Source organism: Pipistrellus hanaki (assembly GCF_964339955.1).
Source record: "Pipistrellus hanaki genome assembly, chromosome: 10".
Classification (NCBI taxonomy): domain Eukaryota; kingdom Metazoa; phylum Chordata; class Mammalia; order Chiroptera; family Vespertilionidae; genus Pipistrellus; species Pipistrellus hanaki.
This window is the reverse complement of record NC_140512.1, coordinates 10,945,896-10,971,126: the sequence shown is the minus strand read 5'-3', so window position 1 is coordinate 10,971,126 and position 25,231 is coordinate 10,945,896. Positions and strand designations below refer to the sequence as shown.

Genomic DNA, 25,231 nt, shown 5'->3' with positions numbered 1-25,231 from the left:
TACAAATGCCTTCCTTCTCATGATAATATTCAAACCCCAGTCTGACCCATTAAGACAACTAAAAAAAATAAAATAAAAAAATACGGCATTCCCTGTGTGTAGAAAAAGCAATGGCCAGTTTTTTTTTTAATTGAGGTAAAATAAGCTTTTGAAAACTAATACCAGCAGAACACATATTAAATTCTACACTAATCCTGACATCAACCCCCTTAAAAAATAACAACAGCCCAAACCGGTTTGGCTCAGTGGATAGAGATCGGCCTGCGGACTGAGAGGTCCCAGGTTCGATTCGGGTCGAAGGCATGTACCTTGGTTCCCGGCCCATCCCTGATGGGGGGTGTGCAGGAGGCAGCTGGTCGATGATTCTCTCTCATCGATGTTTCTAGCTCTCTATCCCTCTCCATTCCTCTCTGTAAGAAATCAATAAAATATACCGGTATATATATTTAAAAGTAACAAAAAAACAAAACAAAACAAAACAAAAAACACGCCCAAGCCCACACTCACCACCACCACCACCACCACCACCACCACCACCAAAACTCTCAATCTAGATCTTCCTTCCTGGTCAAACTCAAAGCATTGGAGGCAGGAAAGGAGCCAGCATTTGAAGAGGGAAGTGTCGCTCTGGAATTGATATGGGTGTGTGTGTGTGTGTGTGTGGGAAGGAGACTTTAATAGCGGAAGGGTTTGGTTGGGTCTGGGTTGTCCCCACACAGCAATGGAGCAAAGGCTCAAGAATGGAAGCTGATCCTTAGGCGCCGGTTGGCTTCCTCTATCTTCACCGCGTTTTGGCCAGAAAGCCTCTACCCTCGGCCGCGTTAGCCCTGCTGTCCACCCGCAGAACAGCGGGGCGGGGGGTCGGGATGGGGACCGGGGCCTGGAGTGAGGCCTAGGGCTCCTGGCTGAGCCCACTGCACCGGGGACACGCCCTCCGCCGCGCCAGACCCGGCCTTTCTCTCCCAAACTGGGGGGGTGGGGGGGGAAGAAAGAGAGAGAGAGAGAGAGAGAGAGAGAGAGAGAGAGAGAGAGAGAGAGAGAGAGAGAGAGAAGAGAGAATGAAAGGCGCGGCGCCCCTCCCAGCACAGAAGCCCGTGGTTTTGATAACTCCCCCAGCATGTTCGCATGCACACACACACTTTGCACACGGAGGCCTGGGGACGTGTCTGCGCCCCTCCGGGCGGCACCTGGTCCGAGAGGACGGACACACGGCGACAGGACAGGCGGACCCGCGCCTCTCCCAGCTGGCGTCCTTAACTCCCCAAATGCCCCCGCTCTGACTTTGCCTGCTCCCCGCGGGTTTGTTCCAGGAGCCCCGGCGGGGACGCGGCGAGGACAGTGGAGGCCGGTGGGAAACGGGTGTTCTGTGTTCCGTTAACTCCGGCCCAGAGGCTCTCCTCGCCAGGCGGAGCGGCCGGGACCGAGCGCCGATGTTTACACGTGTGTGTCCGCCCCAGGCCCCCGGCTCCGCTCCGGGGTCCGCGGATTACCCTGCGAATCCGGAGAATTTGAGTTATTTAAGCTGAACGAGGCCAACACGACGGCCCCCCTCCCATTCCCACCTCCACCCCTACCCCCGCCCCCGCAAGGCCGTGGGAAGTCGGGGTCGCCGCCGAGTCTGCGAGGGCAGAGGCCCCGCGCCAGCCAGGCCCGCGCCGGGGCCCGCACTCTCCCGCCGCGCCCCGCACAGCCTGCCCCGCCGGCCCGGAGGCCGAAGCCCGTCTTCCCGGGTCCCCAGGGGAACGGGAGCCCGGGGAGTGGGGGGAGAGGCATCCGAGGGCAGTACGGACCCTGGCGGCGAGGACGCCATCCTGTGCGCAAGGTCCCGGCAGGCACCCGCTTAGCGCGCCCCCCCCCACCCCCCCGCCCGCCGACAGGCCGCCGGATGTTGGAGACCCCCAGTCCGCCCAGTCCGCCCAGTCCCGGGACCCGGCCCTGGGGCGACCGCGAGAATGGGGCTGGCCCGTGGCGCCGCTCTCCCCTCCCCTGAGCGTTTCCCAACGCCCTTTGGGAACTCTGAGCGCCGGGGAGACCCGTCTCTGCCCGGTGGACGCGGCCAGAACCCCCTCCGGTCGGGGTGCACTGTGCGCCGCTCCCGGGAGCTGGGGCTGTAGGTCCCAAACACATGCCCCCTCGCGACAGCGCGCACCTCCTCTCGCCCCATCAGCGGGGGGGTGGCTACCCTCTCCCCAAAGGGTGCCAGCTCGGCGGGGGCGCAGCGCCCCGGGCACCCTCCCCTCCCCTCCCCGCCCCGCCCCGGCGCGGACAGGAAGCGGGCGGTGACGTGGGGCGGCGCTGAGTGGCTGCGGCCGCGTGGTCGGCGCCGCCGGCACATTAAGGCGCGGGGCGGCGGGCTCCACGGCGCAGTGTCCTGGGGGCCGGCTGCACGGCGATCCGGCTCCCCGCTGTCCGCCCTCGTTGGGCTCCCTGCCGCCCCTCGGCTGTCCCCCGCGGGGAGAGGAGGAAGGACGCGGAGCGGGTGCTGCGGGACCCCGGGCTGTGCGCAGCGGGTGCCCGTCCCCAGCGGCCAGGGCGAAGCCTGCGGTCCTGCGGCGCGCCGGTGCCTGCGCGCCCATCCCCGTCCCCGGCTGCTCCGGAGGCGCCGGTGCCTGCGCGCCCATCCCCGTCCCCGGCTGCTCCGGAGGCGCCGGTGCCTGCGCGCCCATCCCCGTCCCCGGCTGCTCCGGAGGCGCCGGTGCCTACGAGCCCATCCCCGTCCCCGGCTGCTCCGGAGGCGCCGCTACTCCAGCGCTCCGCGGCGGGGAGCGGGGAGGCCAGAGCGGCGCTCTCGGGGGTCGGGACGCGCTCCCCCGGAATCCCCGGCCGCGCGGTGTGGTTGCGCTCGGACACTCTGCGCCGCGTTTGGGTCTCTGTCTCCCTCGGGGAAACTGGACAGCGCGTCGGCCAGCCCTGTCCCTGGGCAGGAGCGCGTCCCGGGGGCCATGGAGTTCACGGCGTCGCCCAAGCCCCAGCTCTCCTCGCGGGCCAACGCCTTCTCCATCGCGGCGCTCATGTCCAGCGGCGGCCCCAAGGAGAAGGAGGCGGCGGAGAACACCATCAAACCGCTGGGTGAGTGGCTGCCTGGCCGGCCGCGGGGGCAGAGGCGGGAGCTGCCCCTGTCCCCGGGCCGCGGGGGCTCCGGAGGGCGGGTGACCCCTGTCCGGGCTCACGCGCGCGGCAGCCTCTGACTGCCACGGCCATAGTCGGGGCTGGGAGATTTTTTCCTTTAAGGCCCAGAGATTTTTTATTTGGGAGCTTCCGATTCGTAAATACAAGTGGTTTCCTATCTCCTTCAAGCGGTAGGCGCTCCCCATCTTTGCCTAGAATCCCAGGAGGGGTGGGTGTGAGTGCATAGCTCTGCTGGGATAAGACATAGAAGGACATACAATAATAAAACCCATTTTTTAAAGACGCAACAGGATTGACGATGCGGGTAACACCTGTTCGTGCAGTTGAACCCAAGGAGACTGCAGGAGACTTCACAAGAAACTGGTTTAATTTTGTTTTAGACTAAATCAAAAGGGGTCAGTTCTTTTAAAACCGCAGTTCTTTTAGAACCGGCTGTAGGAGAAGCCGGTTCTACCTGCGCGAGCCCATTTCTTCTCAGAAGTTCTGGACTTACCCATAAGACATCATTTTCCAAGTGCCCTCGTTTCAGGAGAGGTTGGCAAAAAACGTTAGCCAGTAACCATTTCCCAAATTCCTCAACTTTTAGCGATAGTGTTTATGTAACAACCTTTACCATTTATAGAAGACTCTAGGCTGGAGGAAAGGGATTATGGTCCCCTCTTAGCACAAGCGAATTAAGTGGTTTCACTGTCCCTTCACAATGGAGAAAGGAGCATTCTCATTGTCACCTCTGGGGGCCCCAGGAAATAATCATTTCATATCCTGGCCAGCTGGTAGCCCTAAAACAGTGAAAAACATCTGATAGCAAAACAGGGTAGTATTCCTTTTTAACTCTCTCAATTTTTTCCTCCCTCCCTCTGCCCATCCCCATTTCCCCCAACAACTTAACATCTCACATCCAAAACAACAACAATATATGAAAGATAAAGCCCTAGAGATGGAAAACAAGGGGCCTGGGCAGAAAAAAAAGAGAGAACGAAAACCCCTGTAGCCACTCAGAACCAAGGACCAAGAAACCGGAAGGGCTCCAGAAAACATAAAGTCAAAAAGTCTCTCCTCCATGAAGCCAGCTTGTTTCCCAAGATTCTGTCCTTCTGGGAGGAATCTTAACCTGAAACAGTCTTTTCCTGCTGGCTCTCGCTTTCCCCACCCACCATCCCATCTAAACCCAAACCTGCCAACAGAATGGAAACAAGCAATCAAACAACCCCAGGGCGGGCAGAGGGAAATATTAACCAGCGATTCCAAAGTTGTGGTTGTGGGACGTGCCTTGGGTACCCACTCCTGTTTGGGGGCTCCCGGATCCTTTCTATCTGCCCCCTCACAGTTTGGTAGCCAGCGGGAAAAGACCATTTCAGATTAAAATTCCTCCCCGAAGGACAGACAGTGCCACTGCCCTTTCACCATTGCCTCCGTGTCTATTTATTTTCCTGAGAAAAAACACCCGATCTACATTCTAAATGATGGAGCCCTCACCGCATACCCGTCTGTGGCTAAGCATCCCCTGGAGGAGCCAGGAGTCATTCTGGCCCCTTTTAGCGGTCAGTGCCATTGGTGACTGTAAGACTCCGGGCCAGAGAAAGATGGGGTTCCGTTAAGAGAGAACATGGTGTGAAACCTTACTGAGCTGTTGAAGCCAGGGCGGTGGCCAGAGTGGCCCCTGCCTGCCCATTTAAACCCTGTGAGTCTGTTTAGAAGCACAGCCCCAGACTTTCCCTTAGGAAAACTTTTCTTTGAGACATAATTGACGTTGGACATTGTGCGAAAGCATTTCCGTGTCATTTTCTTCTTCCTCTGCTTCCCCCACTTCCCAGCCCTGACGAGCTGGTGAGTCCGAGGCTCCGGGAGTTTGCATTTCTCAATGGTCAGGAAATGAGAAAATTCCCAAGGCTCCTTCCTCATTCCCTGGGAAGACCTTCTGCGAGTGAGCTTCTGAACATATTCTCAGAGGATAAGATTTCCCCCAGAGCATGGGTCTCTTGTTTTCCGTTTGAAAATATAGGGATAAGATAAATAATTGGACCGTTTTTAATTGAAAACCTTCCTAGGAGCTGGATTGTTATTGTGAAAGAAGGAAAGGTAAACATGCTCTGTTCGCTAAGTCAAGGAGAAATACAGACAACAAAACGCTTTCTACGGCGCATCTATGATGTGCATGCCTACAGTTAGAACTGGTTCCAGTTCCTGGGGGGCACTTAGAACAGAGCTGTTTGGAGGTCAGTTTCACATCGCAGATTCAAGTAGTTTCTTTTTTAAGGGCTGCAAGATAATTGGGATAATTACAAAAGTCCCCCTGTACTCCATCAAAGTGACTGGTGGAGTCCGGGCCCCTTATCAGCCGTGGGGTGGGGGGAGATGTTTGGTTCCTGGGAGTGCTATTCTGGCTGCCTCCTGGTGGATGGCGAAGCCTCCTTCCCACTTTGACATGCCTGCTAGCCTGGGGTTCGGAGTGGTCTCCCCAATTCTAGCGCCTTTCTGTCCAGAAATGGCCCAGAGCGCGCACTCCTGTGATTGAACAAGCCCAATGCTGGTCTTTCATAAGATTTTGGGCTCTAATCTAACCTCCTAAGGCCTATGAAGTGAGAGGCAGGCAGGGAAGTGAAATGGCCTCATTTTTTAATTTTTAACCGCCTCTCCGCTCACACCCCTGTTTCCTTTTTCTGTGGAGAGGGGGCTCCCAGAGGAGGGAAGTTCCCTCAGCCAGAGGAAGGGCCCAGCCCTTCATGCCCTGGCTCTCCCTGCACAGAAGTCTCTCTCGGTTGTCAAAGGGGCAGCGCTGGCTCCCACAGGCCCTGTCCTTAGGACTTGGGAGGGATGCACACAGGAATCCTTGCTTTTTACTCATCCTGATCACCGCCTTTCTGGCCCTCACACGCCTGTTCTCCAGTGTGGGCTTCAGTCGTGGTAACAAGCCCTGCCTCCGGAACGCACTAGCACTCCTCATTTGGTTCCGTAAGCCACGGGGCGCCCGCTCCTGGGAAGCACAGGCTTGATTTATTGACCGGTGGGTTCTTAGCAGCTACCTTCCTGGAGTTTCTGAGCCTCACTTTTTCAAGGTCAAACCTGGGCCCCCTTTCAGTTGTGTGCTCTCCGTCCTGTCCTGCATGTTCACTCCCAGCATTACCAGCATTAGCCGTCCCGGTCCCCTCTCTTGCAGAACAATTTGTGGAGAAGTCATCCTGTGCCCAGCCCCTGGGCGAGCTCACCAGCCTGGATGCCCACGGGGAGTTCGGTGGCGGCAGCGGAGGGGGCAGCAGCCCAGCTTCCTCCTCGCTGTGCACCGAGCCCCTGATCCCCACCACCCCCATCATCCCCAGCGAGGAAATGGCTAAAATCGCCTGCAGCCTGGAGACCAAGGAGCTCTGGGACAAATTCCACGAGCTGGGCACAGAGATGATCATCACCAAGTCTGGCAGGTAGCGGGGGCCGTGGTGGGCGAGGAGTGGTGGGGGTGCTCCCTGGGTGGTTTGGGGGGCGTTTCCGGGGAGTTGGGTGAATCCCTGTGGGTTCTGAGCCCAGAGAGAGCTGCTTCGCTGGGGAGGGCTTCTTCCCGCAGACTTACTGTGGAAAGTGCTGCTCAGAGAATTCCCAGGCATTTGCTTTCTCAAGGTCTGGCCGTGGGAAACCTCACCTCTGTCTTGATGATAAGGGCACAGGGACCAGGAATGTCTGCCCCCCACCCTGCAGCCCGGAGGGTTTGGGGGTGCAGGCTCCGCACCTGGAGGGAAGGAGGAACCCGAGTCCAGGGTGGGGGTGGGGGCGGCTGGCTGCTGCAAGGGAGGCAGGGAGCTTCCTTTTTAGGGGCTCAATCTGCAGAAGCCCCTGTCCCCACTAAAGGAGATATAGAGCCTGGGCGGCAGAGAGAGATTTGTAAGGGTGGCACTCTGCAGGAGGGGCGCTGGCTCCCAGGCCTTTGAGCGCTGCTGGGCGGGAAGCCAGGCCCTGGAGCTTGGTGGCCCTGGGCTCCAGCTCCCAGACCTTGGAAGTATAGCCAAGGTCCCCAAGCCCTCACTGCGAAGCCTCTCCGCTCCCTCTCTGTGGCAGGAGCGAGTTTCCTCCCAGCATTCCAGGGAGGTGCAGGGCTGGGTCGCTCCGGAGACCCAGGGTCAGAGCCCAGTGGGCTTGCTGAAAAGCGAGGCTTTTCCTGTAATCAGACGCTGGGCATCCAAAACGAAACGAAACACAACTTTCCCCAGCCCTGAGACTCTTGTAAAACTATCCAGCACGTGGGTCTCCAAATTCCCGTCTCTGGCTTTTCAGGAAACAGAAAGGGTTTGGGGGCCTCTGAGAGTGGTGGGGGCAGGGGTGGGGGGAGACGGACAGACAGGGATGTGTGTGCGGTGTGAGCCCCACCCTTCCTTTCCCCTCCCCTCCCTTCCCTCTAACTCAGCGGCTCTTCAGACTGAGCTCAGGCCGGTCCTCTCTGTCTCCCCTTGTCAGGAGGATGTTTCCCACCATCCGGGTGTCCTTTTCCGGCGTGGATCCCGAGGCCAAGTACATCGTCCTGATGGACATCGTCCCCGTGGACAACAAGAGGTACCGCTACGCCTACCACCGCTCCTCCTGGCTGGTGGCTGGCAAGGCCGACCCACCGCTGCCTGCCAGGTTTGTGCCTCCAGACTTTTGCCTGCCCAAACGTGCCTGTGAACCCGCTAGCAGAACGCCCCCTGCCCTGGCGGTTTGAGTTTTAAGTCTGTTTTTAAAGCTCTGGGCTCTGGAAGGATTCCCAGCCCCGATCTACACTCCGGGATCCACTATACCAGCTAGTCTCTGAGAAAGGCAGGGCGGGTGCCTTTCCCGCTTAATTCCTGTCCGAGTTGCCTCACAGGGCGGTGGCAATATTCGTTAGAAATCCAGACCCGTTTCACATGCCGCTCATCATTTCTAGTTGGCTGTTCAGCACGAGTAGGAAGTGGCTGCCCTAAAATCCCGTTTTTTAAAAAGTGCATTTTGGTAAAGTGGTTGCTTCTAGTAAATACTTTGTTAGCAATGTAGCTGTATCTGCACATGATAAATATCGTTCTGGTAAAATGTGGTGGTTTTTGTCCAGAAAGGGTTCAGAGATTTTAAGTTGAAAATTTAAGTGGATAAATGTAATTCAACATCAGGTTAGCTTTTTTTTTTTAACATGAAAAAAAAAATATTATTCAATGGGATATTAGGGATCACACATGTTTATTTTTGTGCTATTCATTGGTAATAACGTTTTCCCAGTAGAACCCGGTTTTAAAAAAATCACAGGTAAACCTTTATTATTGCCTTGGGGAGCTGGGCAGGGGGGTCAGACCTCCTGTTCATATATTTGCTCCTGTGAACAATGAACAGTTCTAGCGCTAGGCTGCGTAGCGATAGTCTTAGTACAAAGACTATCGGCTGACCGGACACTCGGGGTGCTAAAGCCGAGGCGCACAGCTTTCTAGTTGTTTTAGGGCTGATGTATGGCATTGACTGAAAGTTCCTATCAGAGCTGAGACTTTATTTGGATGGGAAGATTCAGGAACGTGGAAGGTCCAGCTGGTTCTTTGTATGCGTGTAGGCTGGAGTCTTAGTCAAGGCACAGAACCCACACAGACCATTCCCACTCGCGGCTCACACGGAACCTTAGCTCATTTGGCAGCGGTGCCATCACTGAGCCCACAGGGCGCTGGGCTCCCGAGAGGAGAGGGGAGGAGAGCAGAGGGAAGGGGAGACCAGGATGGACATCCCCAGCCCTTCCAGGTCAGCATGTTAGAAACACATTAAAGGACTAAAGACATTTAAAAAAAATGTTACTCATTTTTAAAACAGTTTACAATAGATATTCAAATGAATAGAATTAGTATTCTCCACTATTTACAACTACTAAATATCGGACTCACGTTACTTTTAAAGGAGAGAGATTTTAGCAGATTCCTAACCATTTTTACAGATGAATCTTTTTTGTTTTGTTTGTTTTCCTTCAAAGTCTTTCCTCTGAGAAGTTAATCACTCTGACTTAGCATTCGCTTTCTTCCTATCTGAAGGGAAGGGGAGCGGGCAGGCCAGCAGGACCTTGGGGCTAGGACATGCGTTGTTTATGTTACGAATCTGCTCTGGCTGGGGAAGGAAAGCATGTGCCAGTACACTATCTGAGCTGAAGCATGTGTAAGCTATCGCTGGAATTTTAAGACCCAGGGACCTGGAGAGCAGAGGGCTTCCTGTATGTTTTCCCATTCGTCTTAGTTCAGCCTTTTTGTATTGGTATCAGGTAGAAACATCTAGTGTAGAAATATTCAGGAGGATAGAAATAGGATAGGATAGAAATACTAGGCAAATTTAAGCAACTGTTCTTTATGGTTTAAAAAAGAAATAGTGCTGTATTTTCTAGCTCCATACGGAAAAGGAGGGGACCTTGGGAGGGTGATCTGTTCTGTACCAATGGTGGAAATTCCTTGTGGTTCTAGTTCTTGGACATGTTTTATTTCAGACTGAACTTCATCCATCAGTTGTTCCTAATCAGTGCTTGATAATGCCATTTGACCATCATCATGGCAAGGCTTTACAGGCAATCTAAAGCAGTGCCCTATTTTCGCATAGAATGCTTCCTTTTCTTTAGAGTAATTGGTGTTTAGGCGTGTGAAGCTTTATTGATGTGACTACATTTGGTGAATTGATACTTAAAGGGAGAACATTTCAGCAGCTTCTGGGACTTGACATGTTCTGGAGCCGTCTTTTTTGGCAGGGAGGGTGGGTGGTGGGGCTGATGAGTTAAACAACCACATTTTAAAGGTATAGCTTTGGACGGGTGACACATGAAAAGCCGTGATGGTTGTGTCATCAAAGAATTCTTCAATTGATCAGCAGTTTTGAGCACTCCTCTTAAAAAGAGCACTCCAACAAGCAGGCAGGCAAGCAGACCCCTAGAGAAAGCCTCCCGGGTCTTGTCTGGGTCCAGGAAGCATCCTTATTCTGGAGGCTTTCTTTCAGCATGTGCACCGATGCATCTTTTCTCCATCTTCTTCCGTGACAGACCACGCACCCACTTCTTGTTCTTCACGTGGAAAGGTTTTGTGACCTTTTCCCAGGCCTTCGCCCCAAACATAATGTTTATGTTTAGTTATAGTTACACTCTCCTATAGAAAATCGATCTACAATAACCTGTTACCGCTAGGAAGGAACTTGTGCTGTTGAATTGAGCACATCTCCTTCCCCTCTCATAAGAAAAGCTTATGCCAAGTGGTTGGGATTGACAAAGAGCTGTGCTTAGTGGGATCCTCAGAGATCGAACAAATGCTGGCCATTTAACTGCGAAAGATGGCTTTGCACGTCGCAGCTGATCAATAGATGATAAATGCTTGATAGATACATTTTTTTTTTTTGCTTAGGCTTTTTGCAAATGAATACACTGAATAATTTGAAGCTTTCTCAGCTTGTTTTCACTCTCATCACTTAACAACGTTATGATGTGTGCACTGTTTAAAAAGTTCCCAGGTCTCTGTATTAAAGTTACTCTCTCCTGTATTTATAAAGAATATAAACTTTAAATTCAGTCATCTTCAATTTTAAATGATTGGAGTCTCTATAATTCTTTTTTTAAAATAAATTCTTTGTTTTCATTGATTTTTAGCAATGCTTATCCTGGGAACTTATTATGCAATTAATCTTAATCTTTCTTTTGAAAAATACCTATACCGTTAGATTTCATAATTTATAGAAGTAGCCTAGTAGCCTATTGGATAGATAGGAAAAACCCCATCTTCAAAAATGGCTTGCTCCACAGACGATAGAGAATTTATTAAGTGTTACCCCTTTTAGAGCATTGTACATGAAGAAACACATTTAGAGGTTTTAGAGTTCTTTTGGTATTGCTATATTATTAAACTTGACATTAAACAGGGTAAATAAAATTCACCATTTGTGTTCCTTTAGAATCAGAATATTTTATAACCCAGAGAGCATGTTTTTTTTTTTTTTTTTTTAAATGCCTCCATGGAATCTCTCATAATTTTCTCAGGCTGTATGTGCACCCAGACTCCCCTTTCACTGGCGAGCAGCTACTCAAACAGATGGTGTCTTTTGAAAAGGTGAAGCTCACCAACAATGAACTGGATCAGCATGGCCACGTAAGTACAGCACCTGGGACTGGGTGGAATGGAGAAGTCTCACAAAAACTTCCTCCCTCTGACCTCCCCCTCCTCCCCCTCGCCCTCTGCCCCTCCCACCTTCTCGCTGTGAACCCTCAGTGAGAACCTCCAAGTATTCATCTTGTCAGGAGGCCATTGTTATGCAAGAGGGCCAGCCTTCAGCACTGTGGATTTCCCAAGACAGGAGCAACTGTTTTGTACCTTTGCCCATGAAACAAAGAGAGCATGCATGTTGCAGGCTACTACAGTCCCTTCTTGGGTTAAACATCTGTCAGTGGTATGTCAGAAAATGCAGCATAAAAGGAATGGGGCTGAGACCTCCCCCCCACCCCCCCTTGGGGATTGCCCAAAACATGTTTCATTGGGCACACTCACCTGAGGTACAATAGAACCACAGGGTTTATGTCCAGATAAGTTTGAAACCTATTCACCTGCTTCAGCTGCTGAGCAGCATCACCAGCAGAGCTGTGCATGAACCCCTTTACTCTGACTGGGTCGGGAGAAACAAGGCCCCCTGGGGCAAATGGATGTTGGCAACGCCAGAAGCAATTTATTTGGTTTCAGGTCCAGGCCAACCATTTGAAATGATGCCGAAAGAAGTTTGGGAAAGGGCTTTTTACTCACTCTATATCCCCTGTATAGAGAGTCTTATGAATATTAAAGAACAGGTAGTCTTGCAGTTAAAAACAAAGCAGTTTGATGATTTGAGGTTAACAAAGGAGTTCATCAAAATGTGGAAAAGAAGAAACTGGAATGCTGAGCCCTTAGCAATAGTTAATAGAACAAACACCACTGACACAGGCCTCTTCGCACGTCTGATAAGATTTCTTTTTAAGGAACCATCTGTGATGTGATTCCATGCTCTTAAATAACAAGCATTTCCTATCTGCTGTGTGATTTACCAGGGTTACATCCTCTAATCCCCACCTCACCCTATAGGGTTAATACTGGCTTTGTATTTGAGATGAGGCGTGAAGAGGTGAGATCACTGACACCAAGATTAAAGAGCTAGAAAGTGGCCGATTCACTGTTTTCACCCAGGTCTGTCCAATACCACATCCTCGCTAATGACAATCTGTCCGCCTAGCATATATCATTTCTTACTTTGGAAAATGTAGGCATATATCCTTTGACCTAACCAGACTAACAAATGAGAAATATTTTAAAGACTTGATTTAAAACAAATGTATTCTCCACATGACTTCCCCCCACCGCTTTAGAAAAGATCTTTGGAAAGATACTTGACCTGGATTCTCTGCAGTTGATTTGATGAAACGTGCTTGACAACGATGACTCTGCAGTATCCTAAGAAAATGACTTGCTTCAGGAATGGAACAGAGCAGATCCTACTCCTAAAAAAACGGAATTTGAAGCTGTAGACTTGATGGTTCTTTGTTTGCCCCAATGCAGTTTGGGCGGTTGAGCAATGTGAACGCCTGGCACTCAGTGCTCCCCATGTCTTCGTTGTAGATCATTTTGAACTCGATGCATAAGTACCAGCCCCGGGTGCACATCATTAAGAAGAAGGACCACACGGCCTCGCTGCTCAACCTGAAGTCGGAGGAGTTCCGGACGTTCATCTTCCCGGAGACGGTTTTCACGGCGGTCACCGCCTACCAGAACCAGCTGGTGAGTGCCCGCTCGCAGTGCACTTCCGGAAGGAGATGAGAGTGTAGGAGGTCCTTCCATTTCCGTGGGGAGGACAAGGATCCCAGTACTTGAATAGAAGGTCTCTTTGGAGAACGCTATTGGGTATCCGCCAGTGCCTCTGCCTGTGTTGAGTGAACCACGCTCAAGGTGATGAAGGTCTGTATGGCACCAGCTTTTCATCTGTGTACCCCCGGTTAGGTGGTTCACTGCCCACTTTAATCATCTGTGTACCCCCGGTTAGGTGGTTCACTGCCCACTCTCCGACCCAAACCTGCCCCTCTCTGGCATCTCAAGTTTTCTTCTCGAGAAATTACCTGCTTCCTTTTCCTTTTCCTGATAGAATATCTTAAGGCACATAGCCATACACTCGTTGCCCCATAAAATATAGACTTTTTGTTTTTTCTAAATGAGCACCCATATTCTAGCCGACTGTCCACACTACTGATGCGTTAGACACTTCTGAGGCATATTCAGCTGTTATTTAGGATGTGATCATTCTAACAGGATGATTTTAAATGTCTCTTTACATAATAAACTGTGGTAGGCAAGCAGTGTGTATTTAATTAACATCAAGATTTTAATTTGTAATATTGAGTTATCTATTGTCTACTCTGTGTTGTACCTCACATTTAAAATGTGTGCATTTTTAAAAAATCCATATGGGTTAGTTCAATTCAGTAAGTGTTTATTAAAGTCTTAGTAAGAACTGGGTGCTGTTAGACACTTGCCCATATATTTTCTTCTCTCACGGTGAGCATAACCCTGCAGACTGGGGGTAGTAGAGACAGTCTGTAGCGAGGAAGCCACGGCTGAGGGAGGATGAGTAACTTCCCCAGCTGGGAAGGACCGGCCGGGTTTCCTTGTGCTCTTTATGCTACAGGAGGAGGAATCACACCGTCAGGTTACTTGACAGATTGGGTGCTGTGCCCCCTCGCTAGGTTTTTGCATCTTGCTTTCATTTGAGTAGTTTTGGGTCATCAGGTCTCTGGCTCTGCTCCTGTTTTGATGTTATATTTTGGGTTCCGAGTGAATGACTGTTGGAGTGGGATGGTCCATCAGAGGAGACAGGGTGTTGGGTCTCTCGGGGAAAAGCAACAAGAGGAAGCTGAGCCGCAGCTGGTTTGTTGAGTGGTAAGAGTCCAGGTCCGATTCCAGTCCAGGGCATGTGCCCGTGTTGTAGGCTCGATGCCCCAGTAGGGGGTGTGTAGGAGGCAGCCGATCAATAATTCTCTCTCATCATTGATATTCTATCTGTCTCCCTCTCCCTTCCTTTCTGAAATCAATAAAAATATTAAAGAAAAAAAAAAAGACCAAGCTGAAAGCCTAGATAGCCCTGCTCACATAAGGAAGTGGGAGCCCACAGCAGGGATGTGGGCCGATGGCTGGGAGGTGTCACCATAAGGTGTGAGCACCTGTAATTCCTATAGAGCTTTGAGGAGGTTCCATGTCACCATATGGCTGCCACTTTCCTTACCTGTGACTGGGGCTAACAACTGCCCAGACCATCTTAGGGAAGTCCCGTGAGCATCCAGTGAGAGACTGTGCATGACCATGCCTGGAAACCATAAGGCAGTCTGAGTGAGGTGTGTGGTTTTAAGGAAAGTCCGAAGAGGATCTGTCACCATTGGCATTTTAAATGTTAGCGGCATATTTTTTAATGAGATACACGAGTGGACAAATGTTACCACACTAATCATCTTAAGGTGTGACAGTAAAGTTAAAGGAAGTTCCTCAGGAGAGCGTTTTAGATTAGGCTTCACAAGTGAAGGAGCAATCCTGAGTAAATGCTCGCAGAACCTCTCAAAAACCAAGGTTCACGGGACTAGGAAGGGATGGTTTGCATAATTATAACAGCTAATACTTGGGTACTTGCTGTGTGCAAGGCACCATTGAAAGTGCATTGTTTTATTTAGTCTCCATGATGACTGTAAGTGACGGGAACAACGGTATTTCGGTGTCACCTTCTCGGGAAAGCAGAGGCTCGGAGTTCAATAACTCCCCACGGTGACCTTCCCGCACTCCTCTCTGAATCCACATGTTTAGGAGCAACAGTCAGTGGGCTAATCTCTAAGCGTTAGGCATCCGCTGTCCTCTTGGCTTGTGGCTCTGACGGTCTCCGAGACATCCTTTTTAGAGGATTTCGCCTCTTTATGATCATTGTTTTCCCTTTTCAACAAGTGCTCACTGCTTACCTGCCAGGGTAATGAGATGGCAGTGATCGTAAACCAGCGGTCAGAATGGCCACTAGCACTGGCTGCACCTGGTAGCAGCCATATGTTTGTTAGAAAAGGTCAAATATGTAAAAGGTAAAAAATGGCAAAGTGAACTCACATACTCGACCCAGATTCAAAAATTAACATCTTGTCACTTTGTCTCCCCTTCCCCATTCTATCATTGTAAGTATCCGTACTTCCTGTTCACTTAATCTTTTGATACAGAGTTGCACGCATCCTGATACTTTAGCTGTAAATACTCCCACAAGTACATATTGATATGAGAGTATTATTTTTGTAACCGTAATATCTTTATCATAGCTTAGAATATTAAGAATTATTCCTTAATATCATCCAACGTTCAGTTATTATTACAGCTTTCAGGATGGGTCAACAAATGTCTTTTATAATCCCTTTCCTCTCTCTGAACTAGAGAGAATCCAGCTGAAGTCCATGGTTTGGATTTATTACTTTTAATTTAGAAAAACCCCTCTACATTTCCCCCTCAATATCTCATTTAATTCTGACACCCCTGAAGAAGGCCCCTCTGAGCCCCATTCTGTAGATGGAAAGACAGATTCCACATAGTTAATACACCTGCCCAAGGTCACAAATCTGGATCTTCATTCCTCCTTAAGAAAAAAAAAAAAAAAAAAATATATATATATATATATATATAAAATATATATATTTTATTGATTTTTTACAGAGAGGACGAGAGAAGGATAGAGAGCTAGAAACATCGATCAGCTGCCTCTTGCACACCCCCTATTGGGGATGTGCCCACAACCAAGGTACATGCCCTTGACTGGAATGGAACCTGGGACCTTTCAGTCCTCAGGCAGATGCTCTATCCACTGAGCCAAACCGGTCTCGGCTCATTCCTCCTTTTTGGTGGCAACATGCTGGATTGCAGGCCAAGGACATTACCATTGTCAATGTCAAGGTTTGGAAACTGAGTTTGAAAATGTTGCCCAATGAAAACAGTCAGTTTATTTCTATGCATCTGCCTTTTCTGATTCCCAGCACAGATACCAAGTATATATTTGAAATTCAAGTAAATGGTCAAAGACTTGATTTTCAAGCCAGTTTGAGTAGGTTTATAAACCTCATAAAACTGATCAAAATTCATGTTTAATAAACACACATGGGGTGAATAAATCAATTTGAGGGTTCGTATTTTCTTTAGTCCTGTACAATTTTCTAAAGTTATCCTTGATTCTTTCTAGGCCTCCCACCTCTGCTTTTTCATTATTATGTCATGTGTGTGTACCGGCTTTCCTAAAATAAATACAGAGTTCCCCCAAAATGGATACACACACTTTGAACTTTGAATACTAGTAATTATACAGACAGTGTTTGTTAACATACATTTCATGTTCAAAATTGAGCTTTCAGTGGTTAAAGTGTGTCTATATTTTGGGGACACCCTGTATATAGGAGATACAATAAATATTTACTGAGGATAGTAGAAATAATAGAAGTTTTCAATTGCACACACACCAAAAAAAAAAAAAGAAAGAGAAGATGAAAATGTAAAAGTTCTCACCTTCATACATCTCCACCTTTAGCTAGGACTGTTATTTTTACATCTATTAAAAGCCAAAGCAGAGTTTTCCAATTTGCGAAAAAGCATCTCATTTATTATGGCTGGTAGTTTTATTTAGAAATAGTGAAAAATGGGACTTTTAAAAATTATTATTTTTTTTGCCTCTGGTTTTGGCGAGGAAATGATCACATTTGTCTGCATTATTAGATAAAAGCTAAATACATTATACTTTCAACAAACTCTTTTATAATTTAAGATTTAAAGGTCACACATGGTTTCCAGAGCAGCAGACCACGGCCATGGAGGTGAAGTGTAGGTCAGGCTTCACTTTTAAATGCCCAGGGACAGGTCCTTCCCTGATCACCGGAGAGAAATGGTCTCTGAGGGCCAGTTTCACTTCGCGCCTGGGAACCTCAGCGTATCCAGAGACCCATGATGTCACTTGGAGGGTCAGCCCTGGAAGGTCCCCTTCTCTTAGGCACAGCTGGTAGTCAAACTCTGCCCCCCATCATGCTTACAAAGGGGGGGCTGAAGGAGGGAGTGTTTTGTTAGGACATGCATTGTGTTCTGTTACTAAGGTCAGATGTGGAAAAGTGTGTATGTGTTGACCTGAATCAGTTGGTGATTTGCATATACATGCATGCACACTTACCTACAGGATTTCTTCAGCACAGTGTGCTGTCCTTACCCGTTAATGCGTTTTCCTCACACCCAATGTAAGAGATTGCTGCTTTTTACATTTGTTTTCAAATTACAAGCCATACCTGTGGTTTGGCTAATTAAGACTCTACATCCTATGTTCACTGGTTAACTAGTGTTGACACGGATGACACTGTTCAGTGGTGTTACAGGCCTCAGGGGTTCTGTGTTAGGGACAAACACAATGATGTCCAACTGGACCACTGTAACCCAGATCCCTTCTCTCATCAGTTCTCAAGTGCGTGACTTCTCCAGTCACGGGGATGTAAAGCCACACCTTCAGAGACGAATGTTTATGTAGTGACTGGTTTTTATGTACATGTCCATGGAACAAAAACTGTGCCTGACCTTTAACAATGCATGATTACCTAGAACGTTAAAATTCTATCTAAAAATTATTTTATCTTAAGATAGGAAAATCCAGTAAAATGCTGCCGCCGCTGCTGCTGCTGCTGCTGCTGCTGCTGCTGCTGCTGCTTCTTCTTCTTCTTCTTCTTCTTCTTCTTCTTCTTCTTCTTCTTCTTCTTCTTCTTCTAACGGAAGAAGATTTCATTTGGTCTCTTAACTGGTAAAAAGATGAAAAATATTTCCGGCTGCTTTCTCTGGAAGCCAAGTTCAGCAAATGCTTCTGGCTGATGATTGCTGACAGCCCAGGAGCCGGGGAGCCGGGGGCTAGCACAGAGAGTACAGTGGCTGGTGAAGAACCGGAACCCACAGTCTCTGTGCTGCTCACAATACCATAAAGCTTGTCCAAGAGGGGAGTGTGAGTCCAGGTCCCCGCAGTTTTAGTATTAAGACCCCCCCCACCCCCCAACTTCCAAAAACAGCTGTGTTCTCTCCCTGGAGCTAGGTAACCTGGGCCATAGACGAAGTAAATAGCTGGCTATGTCTCCAGCAACTTTTCCAATCAGTGCACTCGAGGTAAATCACTGCTGTGACCGACGGGGAAGTCGCGGTATGAGAACACCCTGTATTTTTCTCTAAGCTTTCTGTTGTTTGAAATTATATCAAATGTGAAGAAAAAAGTTACCACGGATACTCCTAGGGCTCATGAAAGAGGGATTTAAAGACTATTGGAAGTATAGCATTCCTATAATGAGAGAAAATCTCAGAGAAATCGGAAAACTGGTTGAAGCTAGTAATCCATTTTATCGTTCAAAGCTAAGGCGGTAGGACATGGTGACAGGCTGTGGAACAACATTCCGTGTTGGGAGTATTTATTCTCCACGACAATGCTACAAGCATCACCCTTACCCTTTGGAAATACAAAGACCAACAAATTCAATGTTCAAAATGCTTTTCAGGGACAAAGCCGGTCAAAAGTCTTTCTTCAATTATTATAACAGATAGAGAATATGACCTGTCCTTTTAGTTCGTCAATACTCAGACATAGCTTAATGTTTCACATTTTAGAGGGATGGTGTAAAAGAACTTCTTTCCAAGTCCTTGGCTTTTCTTTTCTTTTATTATGTATTAGTTTCAAGTGTACACATTATATACTTGACATAGTGTTCCCCTCGATATTTCCAGTACCCCAACTGGCAGCGTATGCAGTTATCCTAATATTATTGACTATATTCCTTATGCCATACTTCCCTGTGACTTTTTTATAACTACCCATTTGTGTTTCTTAGTCGCTTCACCTCTCCCACCCAGTTCCCTAACTCCCTTCCCCTTCTGCAACCATCAGTCTGTTCTTTATCTATGGGTCTATTTCCATTTTGTTTGTTTATTTTGTTCTTTAAATTCTATCTGGAAGTGAAATCATATGTTATTAGTATTTAGTTTTTCCAGCAGATATAGTATCTGCCATAGTCTCCAGGAAATTCCGTTCATTGGTAGATCCACTTACCTTGTGACTTTATCAATGAGCTTGTCGGAAGTCACTGGGCCTAGAGGCAGACTTCACTTCATTGCTCTGTCTCACAGTTTCAGTTTGATGTTCCCCTCTGGGGTCGGCTCACATGGCAGTGGATGCGATGCCACTCTCTTTACTGCATTACTGTGGAAGCAGTGTTTCATGAGCCATGAAGAGCTTTAGGAATAAAAAGTACTTTAACACAATTACCCTGTAGAAAGAGACAGCTCCTGTCTTTGAATTTAAAATCTTGGTGGTATTATATCATCTTAGAACATGCTCATTGCTTGGGCTTTAGAAGATGTTTATAAGTTGATTTCAAACAAATAAAAAAATATTCTCCTTCGTCCTGGAAATGGAGCTTCCAAAGGAAGCCCTACTCTGAAACGGGCTGGGACTGTCACCCTTCGGGGTCCGCGGCTGAGTGAGAGAAGGGTCTCCCCAGACGCCTTGGTCACACCTGGAGCCGCCGCGGGCCTCCTGTGTGTTTCTCTGTCTGCATCCTCCACGTGGCTGCTCTGGCCCACTGGGAACAGGTTTCTCACTTATCTAGCTTATTTCCTCCCTGCTTCCCTTTCCATGAACTAAGCCGGAAAGGAAATCAGCCAGTGTGTGTGGCTGCTCTAGAGGGAATGTCATGGGCTGAAGGCATGGTCCAGGGCCGGACGGGGAAGTGCCTTCTGGAGTCAGGAGAAGGTGGGACTCGCTGCTCTAAGTGGGATAAGGAGCTTGTTTTCAGCTTGTACGCCTGTCACCTCACATAAGAAAACAAAAGGGGGAAGAGGTTCACCAATGGACTTCTTTGCATACGTGCATAGCCCGTGGACAGATCAGACTGCGGAGAAGGCCTGGGGCGGGGTGGGAGTGAGGTGGAGGGGGTTAATGGGGGTGGGGGAATGGGGCATCTATAATACTTTCAGCAATAAAGATACATTAAAAAATAAGAAAAACAGTCAATAAGTACCTAAAATTATTGAAAAGGAAAAAGAAAAGCCTTCCTCTGGTCATAAGAAAAGCAGTTCTCTGGGTGCCGGTGGCTTGAAGGGAACAATGGGTACACGAGGAAAAGGTGCTTTTTTTTTTGGCAAAGGAGCATGTCATACCACTTTGGTGGTGGGAACGCCTTCCTTTGAAGTGGAGGATGTGCCTCCACCCATAGCTCTTCCCCAGGTGGAGACTGTGTGTGTGTCTCTGAAGATTGCCGTGGGTCCTCGTATGATATATACGGATGAGCTGGGACACCCTTAAAGGGCCCTGATTCTTCTTTACACACCGCACAACTGGGTCAGTGCTAGATTCCTGCCCGCTCTGACCCTCAGCCACGGACCCCAAAGGGTGGCAGTTCGAGCCTGTCTTCCAGAGGAGGGTTTCCTTTGGAAACTCCATTTTCAGGACGAAGGAGAACATTTTTATTTGTTTTAAATCAAGCATCTTTTAATCCGTGTTTCCTTTCTTTTGTTCACTTATTTTTTTTTTTGGTTCAAACCTAACGTATTATTCTTTGGAGATGCAGTGCTTATGGTTTAATAGATCATTTCACTTTAATATTAACTCTGTGGGAATTAGGGATAGCACAGCATAGACAACTAATACTTCAGACCATGATTCTTAGTAGCAAATACCCCCCTCCCCCAAGGTAAGCATAGAATCTATCAATAACATTGCATGGGTAATTTAGTAAGATGGAGGGGAGGTACTGGTGTACGTTTATATTCTAAAAGCTTTATAGCATCTATTTATGTCATGTATCTCAATATAGAATCAAACATGAAGCTATTATTGGCAATTTAATCTTTTTATCTATTAAATCTTTATATACTAGCCTACATGTGCCCCTGGTATTAATAAATGATGTTTCCAAGTCAGCAGGAGGCAGTGTTCTTATTTCTGTTCCCCATTCCCCACCGGTGCTGGCCTTCCTGACAGCTGCCTCTCCCCAGCGGAGCCCCGAGCCGAGGACGGCTGTCTGAATACTTCACCCTGTTCAGGAGAGGCCCGTCCCTAACAGTCTCCCTCCTCTACCCCTCAGCCTGTCCCCAGATGCCGCCTTCTCCCCAAGGCTTTCCCCGCCATCCCCTCACAGCCCTTTCCCCTGTGAACTCTAGCAGTTTCCACCTTTCTCCCGATGCTGACAGACACTGGATGTGCTTCTGGGGCCAGGATGGGAAAGGAACAAACTTTTCTCTCTGCTTTTATTCTCTGGACCTCAGAAATGACCTCGTTGTGTCACCCCTTCTTCCCCTTCCAGATAACCAAGCTGAAAATAGACAGCAACCCCTTTGCCAAAGGATTTCGGGACTCCTCCAGGCTCACGGACATCGAGAGGTAATGAGAATTTTCTGTTTACTTTCTTTGTCCAGATAAGATAAAGAGAAGAGCGAGTCTGCCCGGGCACACTCCTTTCAACGCCAGAGAGCCATGACCTCCCTGGACACAACCTCCCCCTCTCTGTCCCCTTCCCCCCAGCCAGGAGTCTGTAGATACAGGAGTGCTTAGGTTGTGACAGCTGTGCAGCCGCATCTGCTCGGTGCTCCGCTTCTCCGTGAAGTGGGTCCTGTGGTCGGGACATTTATTCGGCTGTACAAATAGGATGTTGTTATCAAAGTCTCGTCCCCTGGATGCCATTAAGCTCCACTCCTCGAGTGGCATCCGCAGAGAAATGGAATCTTGATACCTCAGAACTGGGTATATATATTTGTGAACACCACAGACACAAGAGTAGTATGGGATTTTGAAAAAAAGGGAGGTGTCCTTTAATTCAAGGCACACTTTTTACCCAGAGCTTAGACTGCTGCTGTTTCATAGGAGAGATGTCAGGTGTCACTTTTAAGACGACAGGTGACAATCATGTGCCTGGAACCCACCCCACTTTTAACATAATTCAGATGGTTCACACAGTGAGACCATCTGTGTGATCAGTAATGACGACACTGAGATCCATGGTTTGCTCAGCAGGAATGTCGAAAGAATGTGTTTTCCAGAGAGAAGATACGTTTAACTTGATTGTTTATATATCTTACACATACTATGTAACTTTCTGTACTTATTCTTTGTGTGTGTGTGTGTGTGTGTGTGTGTGTGTGTGTGTGTGTGAACACTTGAGTTCTACTCTATTAACAAGTTGCAGTTATGCAACAGTGTCATCAACACTAATGGTCGTGTTATACATGAGATGGTCAGACCCTTCTCATCGCCTGTGGTTGCTCTTTTATGTGGCCTGAAGTCTTGATTGACAGGTGGGGTACCCCCTGTTTTATTTTATCTCCAACTCTTGGTGTGATTTTCCCACCAACTGCCACACTTGGCCACACTGTTCATTACCCACCGCGTGGTCGCATCTTCTGATCTCAGCACTTCTTCCTAGCCTGTGTTGGCAACTCAGATTAAGGGATAATTCCATGTTTTAGCAACCCCTGTCCAACCCTTCCCTGGGCCTTCCACAAGGCGGATCATAGAGGGGTGGTTTTAATTTGGGGTAGCAGATGTGGAGGCTTTGTGGGGAGGCAATGAGGCCAGGAGGAGAGGCCAAGAGTGGGCAGTGGCCGTGGGATGTGAGTAGGAGAAAAAGATCCATTTGTTGGAGAGTTTGAAGAGTGGCTGGGGGTGTGGAGATTGGAGAAAGAAGCTGGAGCTTGTGGCTGAAGATCCATTGCACAAGCAGGAAAGGCAGTGGGGGACCCTCCGGTAGGTTGGGACATAAGTGGGACGAAGGCCTGGAGACCCACCTCGGTGACAGTGTGGTATCAGCAGGGTGGGGAACACGTGAGTCTGTGCACAAGGGCCACTCAGGAGGCGTGACCTTTTTAATCTATTTCTGGAGGGCCAGCGGCGCCGGCTCAGATTGGGATTCTGCAGGTGGCATTGCAATCAGGGAACCCTCCTCTGGGTTAGTCTGGGGTCAAGCAAGAAGGAAGACGGTGGCTCAGTGGGGGCACTAGTGATGTGTTTTCACGGCGTGCGCCATGCCTTCTGTCTCAGATCAAGGGTGAACATGGTGAACAGGGAGACGGAGTCCCAGCTCTGCCTCTGCCTCTGTGGCTGAGGGGTCCTGGAGAAGTCACCTGACCTCTGAGTCTGTGGTTGTCATCTAGAAAACAGAGAAAATCACCCTGCGGCTTTACAGGTTCCTCAGGAGAGCCAAGGAAAGTGGCGTTTATGTAAGCAGCTTAGAAGCGCAGCTTTCTTATTTCCTAGCGGAGCATGGTTTTTGTCCCAGCCAAGCCTTCTTCTCATGGTCTTCTCAAACTCCTCCTGGAGTGAGCACGGCCCTTCGCTGCACACGTGTTCACGAGATGGGTGTGTCCAGACCGCCTGCCCTGTAGACCGACAGACTGGCTGATGCCATGGTGGGCAAACTGCGGCTTGAGAGCCACATGCAACTCTTTGGCCCCTTGAGTGTGGCTCTTCCACAAAATACCACGGCCTGGGCGAGTCTGTTTTGAAGAGGTGGCATGAGAAGAAGTTTACTTGTAAAAAATTTGGCTCTCAAAAGAAATTTCAATCATTGAGCTGTTGATATTGGGCTTTGTTGACGAATGAGTTTGCCGACCACCGGGCTGATGCATGCAGCACGTTTCCCGCTTCCTGAGCCAGCATCCCGGCTTCAGGGCGCTCACATACACACGGTGAGTCTGGAGGCTGTGAGAGCGTCTTGTGTGACTTCGCTGGAAACGTGCAAAGTCACCCAAGCTGTGTGAAACCAGCCAAGGTTTTGGATTTCATTTCCAAGTATTTTAAGTCTGAATGTTCCCTAAACAGCCTTTGGGGATGGGACAAATCAGATCAATTGATCTTTAGAGACCTAAAGGAATTAAATTAGTCTGGAGTCAGTTACGGCACTAAACCACCTGGTAATTGAATTGCTCCCTGTAACTGATTGAAAACAGCTCCATCTGCAACAGCTCAGGGACCTTTTCTTGAGGAGGGATCTGAGAGAAAAATGCCCTTTTTTATGACACGATGACAGAATTGGCACTTTTCTGACCTAATTGAATATGATGGTGTAAGTATGTGACCTCCGTGATTTCCAGTTTCCTGTCCCAGATTTACAGCTGCTGTGGGACACCCCACCAAAAGCGCCTGTGAGGGTGCTGGCCGGTTATCTGCAGGCTCATCGTTGTGAGCTTCAGTCCCTCTACAAGTTTTGGGGTGCCCTAAAACAGCGGCTGTCACCTTTGGGATCTCATGGACCATCAGTGGTCCACGGACCCCTGGCTGGCGACCGCTGCTCTAAAGGGCATTAGGTTTTCTTGATCTTATTGGACGAGGTTCAGTTCAGATAGTGGATGTCTCACTTACATCACGTGGCGCCTGACTCTTGGGGACACGTGGCACCTCCTCTGTGAAAGGAAATCCGCCTTGTGCACCAGAGTAGGAAGTATTTTCATTAGACGCTTTGCACATACACCTACAATGGACAGCTAAGAATCAAACTGAACGCCCAAAGAGATTTCTTAAAATAATGTAATCTTACTTCAGGGAAAGAAGTAAGCTATCTGATGATCCCATAAAATAAGTAACCTATAGACAGTCTATTGACATTTTATTTTTTAATTTTTTTGTGGCAGGGGGATGGGGAAGGGACACTTCTGTATTAAGAAAGGGTTTTTTGTTTTTTGTTTTGGCAGGTGGGAGAGGACTTGCTTTTGAAAATAGAATCTTTTCATTAGAAATCTGCCCAGTGTAGTCTGTAAAAAGCTATTGATTCCTATATGTCTTTGGCATCCCGCCATTTTACTGAACTTAAAAATATTAGTTTCAGTAATTTTTCCTTTTAGCCTGTTGAGTTTTCCAGTTAGATTGCTATATCATTTATAAAAATGGTAATTTTATATTTTTCTTTCTAATAGTTATACTTTTTAAGATGTCTTTTTGTTTTGTTTCATTGCACTGACTAAAATTTCCAGGACACCATTGAAAAGTAATGATAATAGCATTTTTCTTCTTGTTTTCGACTTATTTTAGCGGTTTCTCATAATATATGATTTTTATTGGGCTGTCGGTTTCAGATGGGAATCTTTATATGGAGGTA

General features: G+C 48.5%; 1 protein-coding gene across 1 annotated transcript in view; it reads left to right on the top strand.

Annotated features, from left to right (window-relative positions):
- The first annotated feature begins 2,328 nt into the window (after positions 1–2,328).
- Positions 2,329–25,231, top strand: part of TBX20 (T-box transcription factor 20) — a 38,187-nt gene continuing 15,284 nt past the window's right edge. The window contains exons 1-6 of the mRNA XM_084897236.1: positions 2,329–3,069; positions 6,287–6,545; positions 7,570–7,734; positions 11,102–11,210; positions 12,702–12,860; positions 21,449–21,525. Coding sequence (XP_084753362.1) covers positions 2,943–3,069; positions 6,287–6,545; positions 7,570–7,734; positions 11,102–11,210; positions 12,702–12,860; positions 21,449–21,525 — 896 coding nt within the window. The 5' untranslated portion in view covers positions 2,329–2,942. The remainder of the gene's footprint in view (positions 3,070–6,286; positions 6,546–7,569; positions 7,735–11,101; positions 11,211–12,701; positions 12,861–21,448; positions 21,526–25,231) is intronic.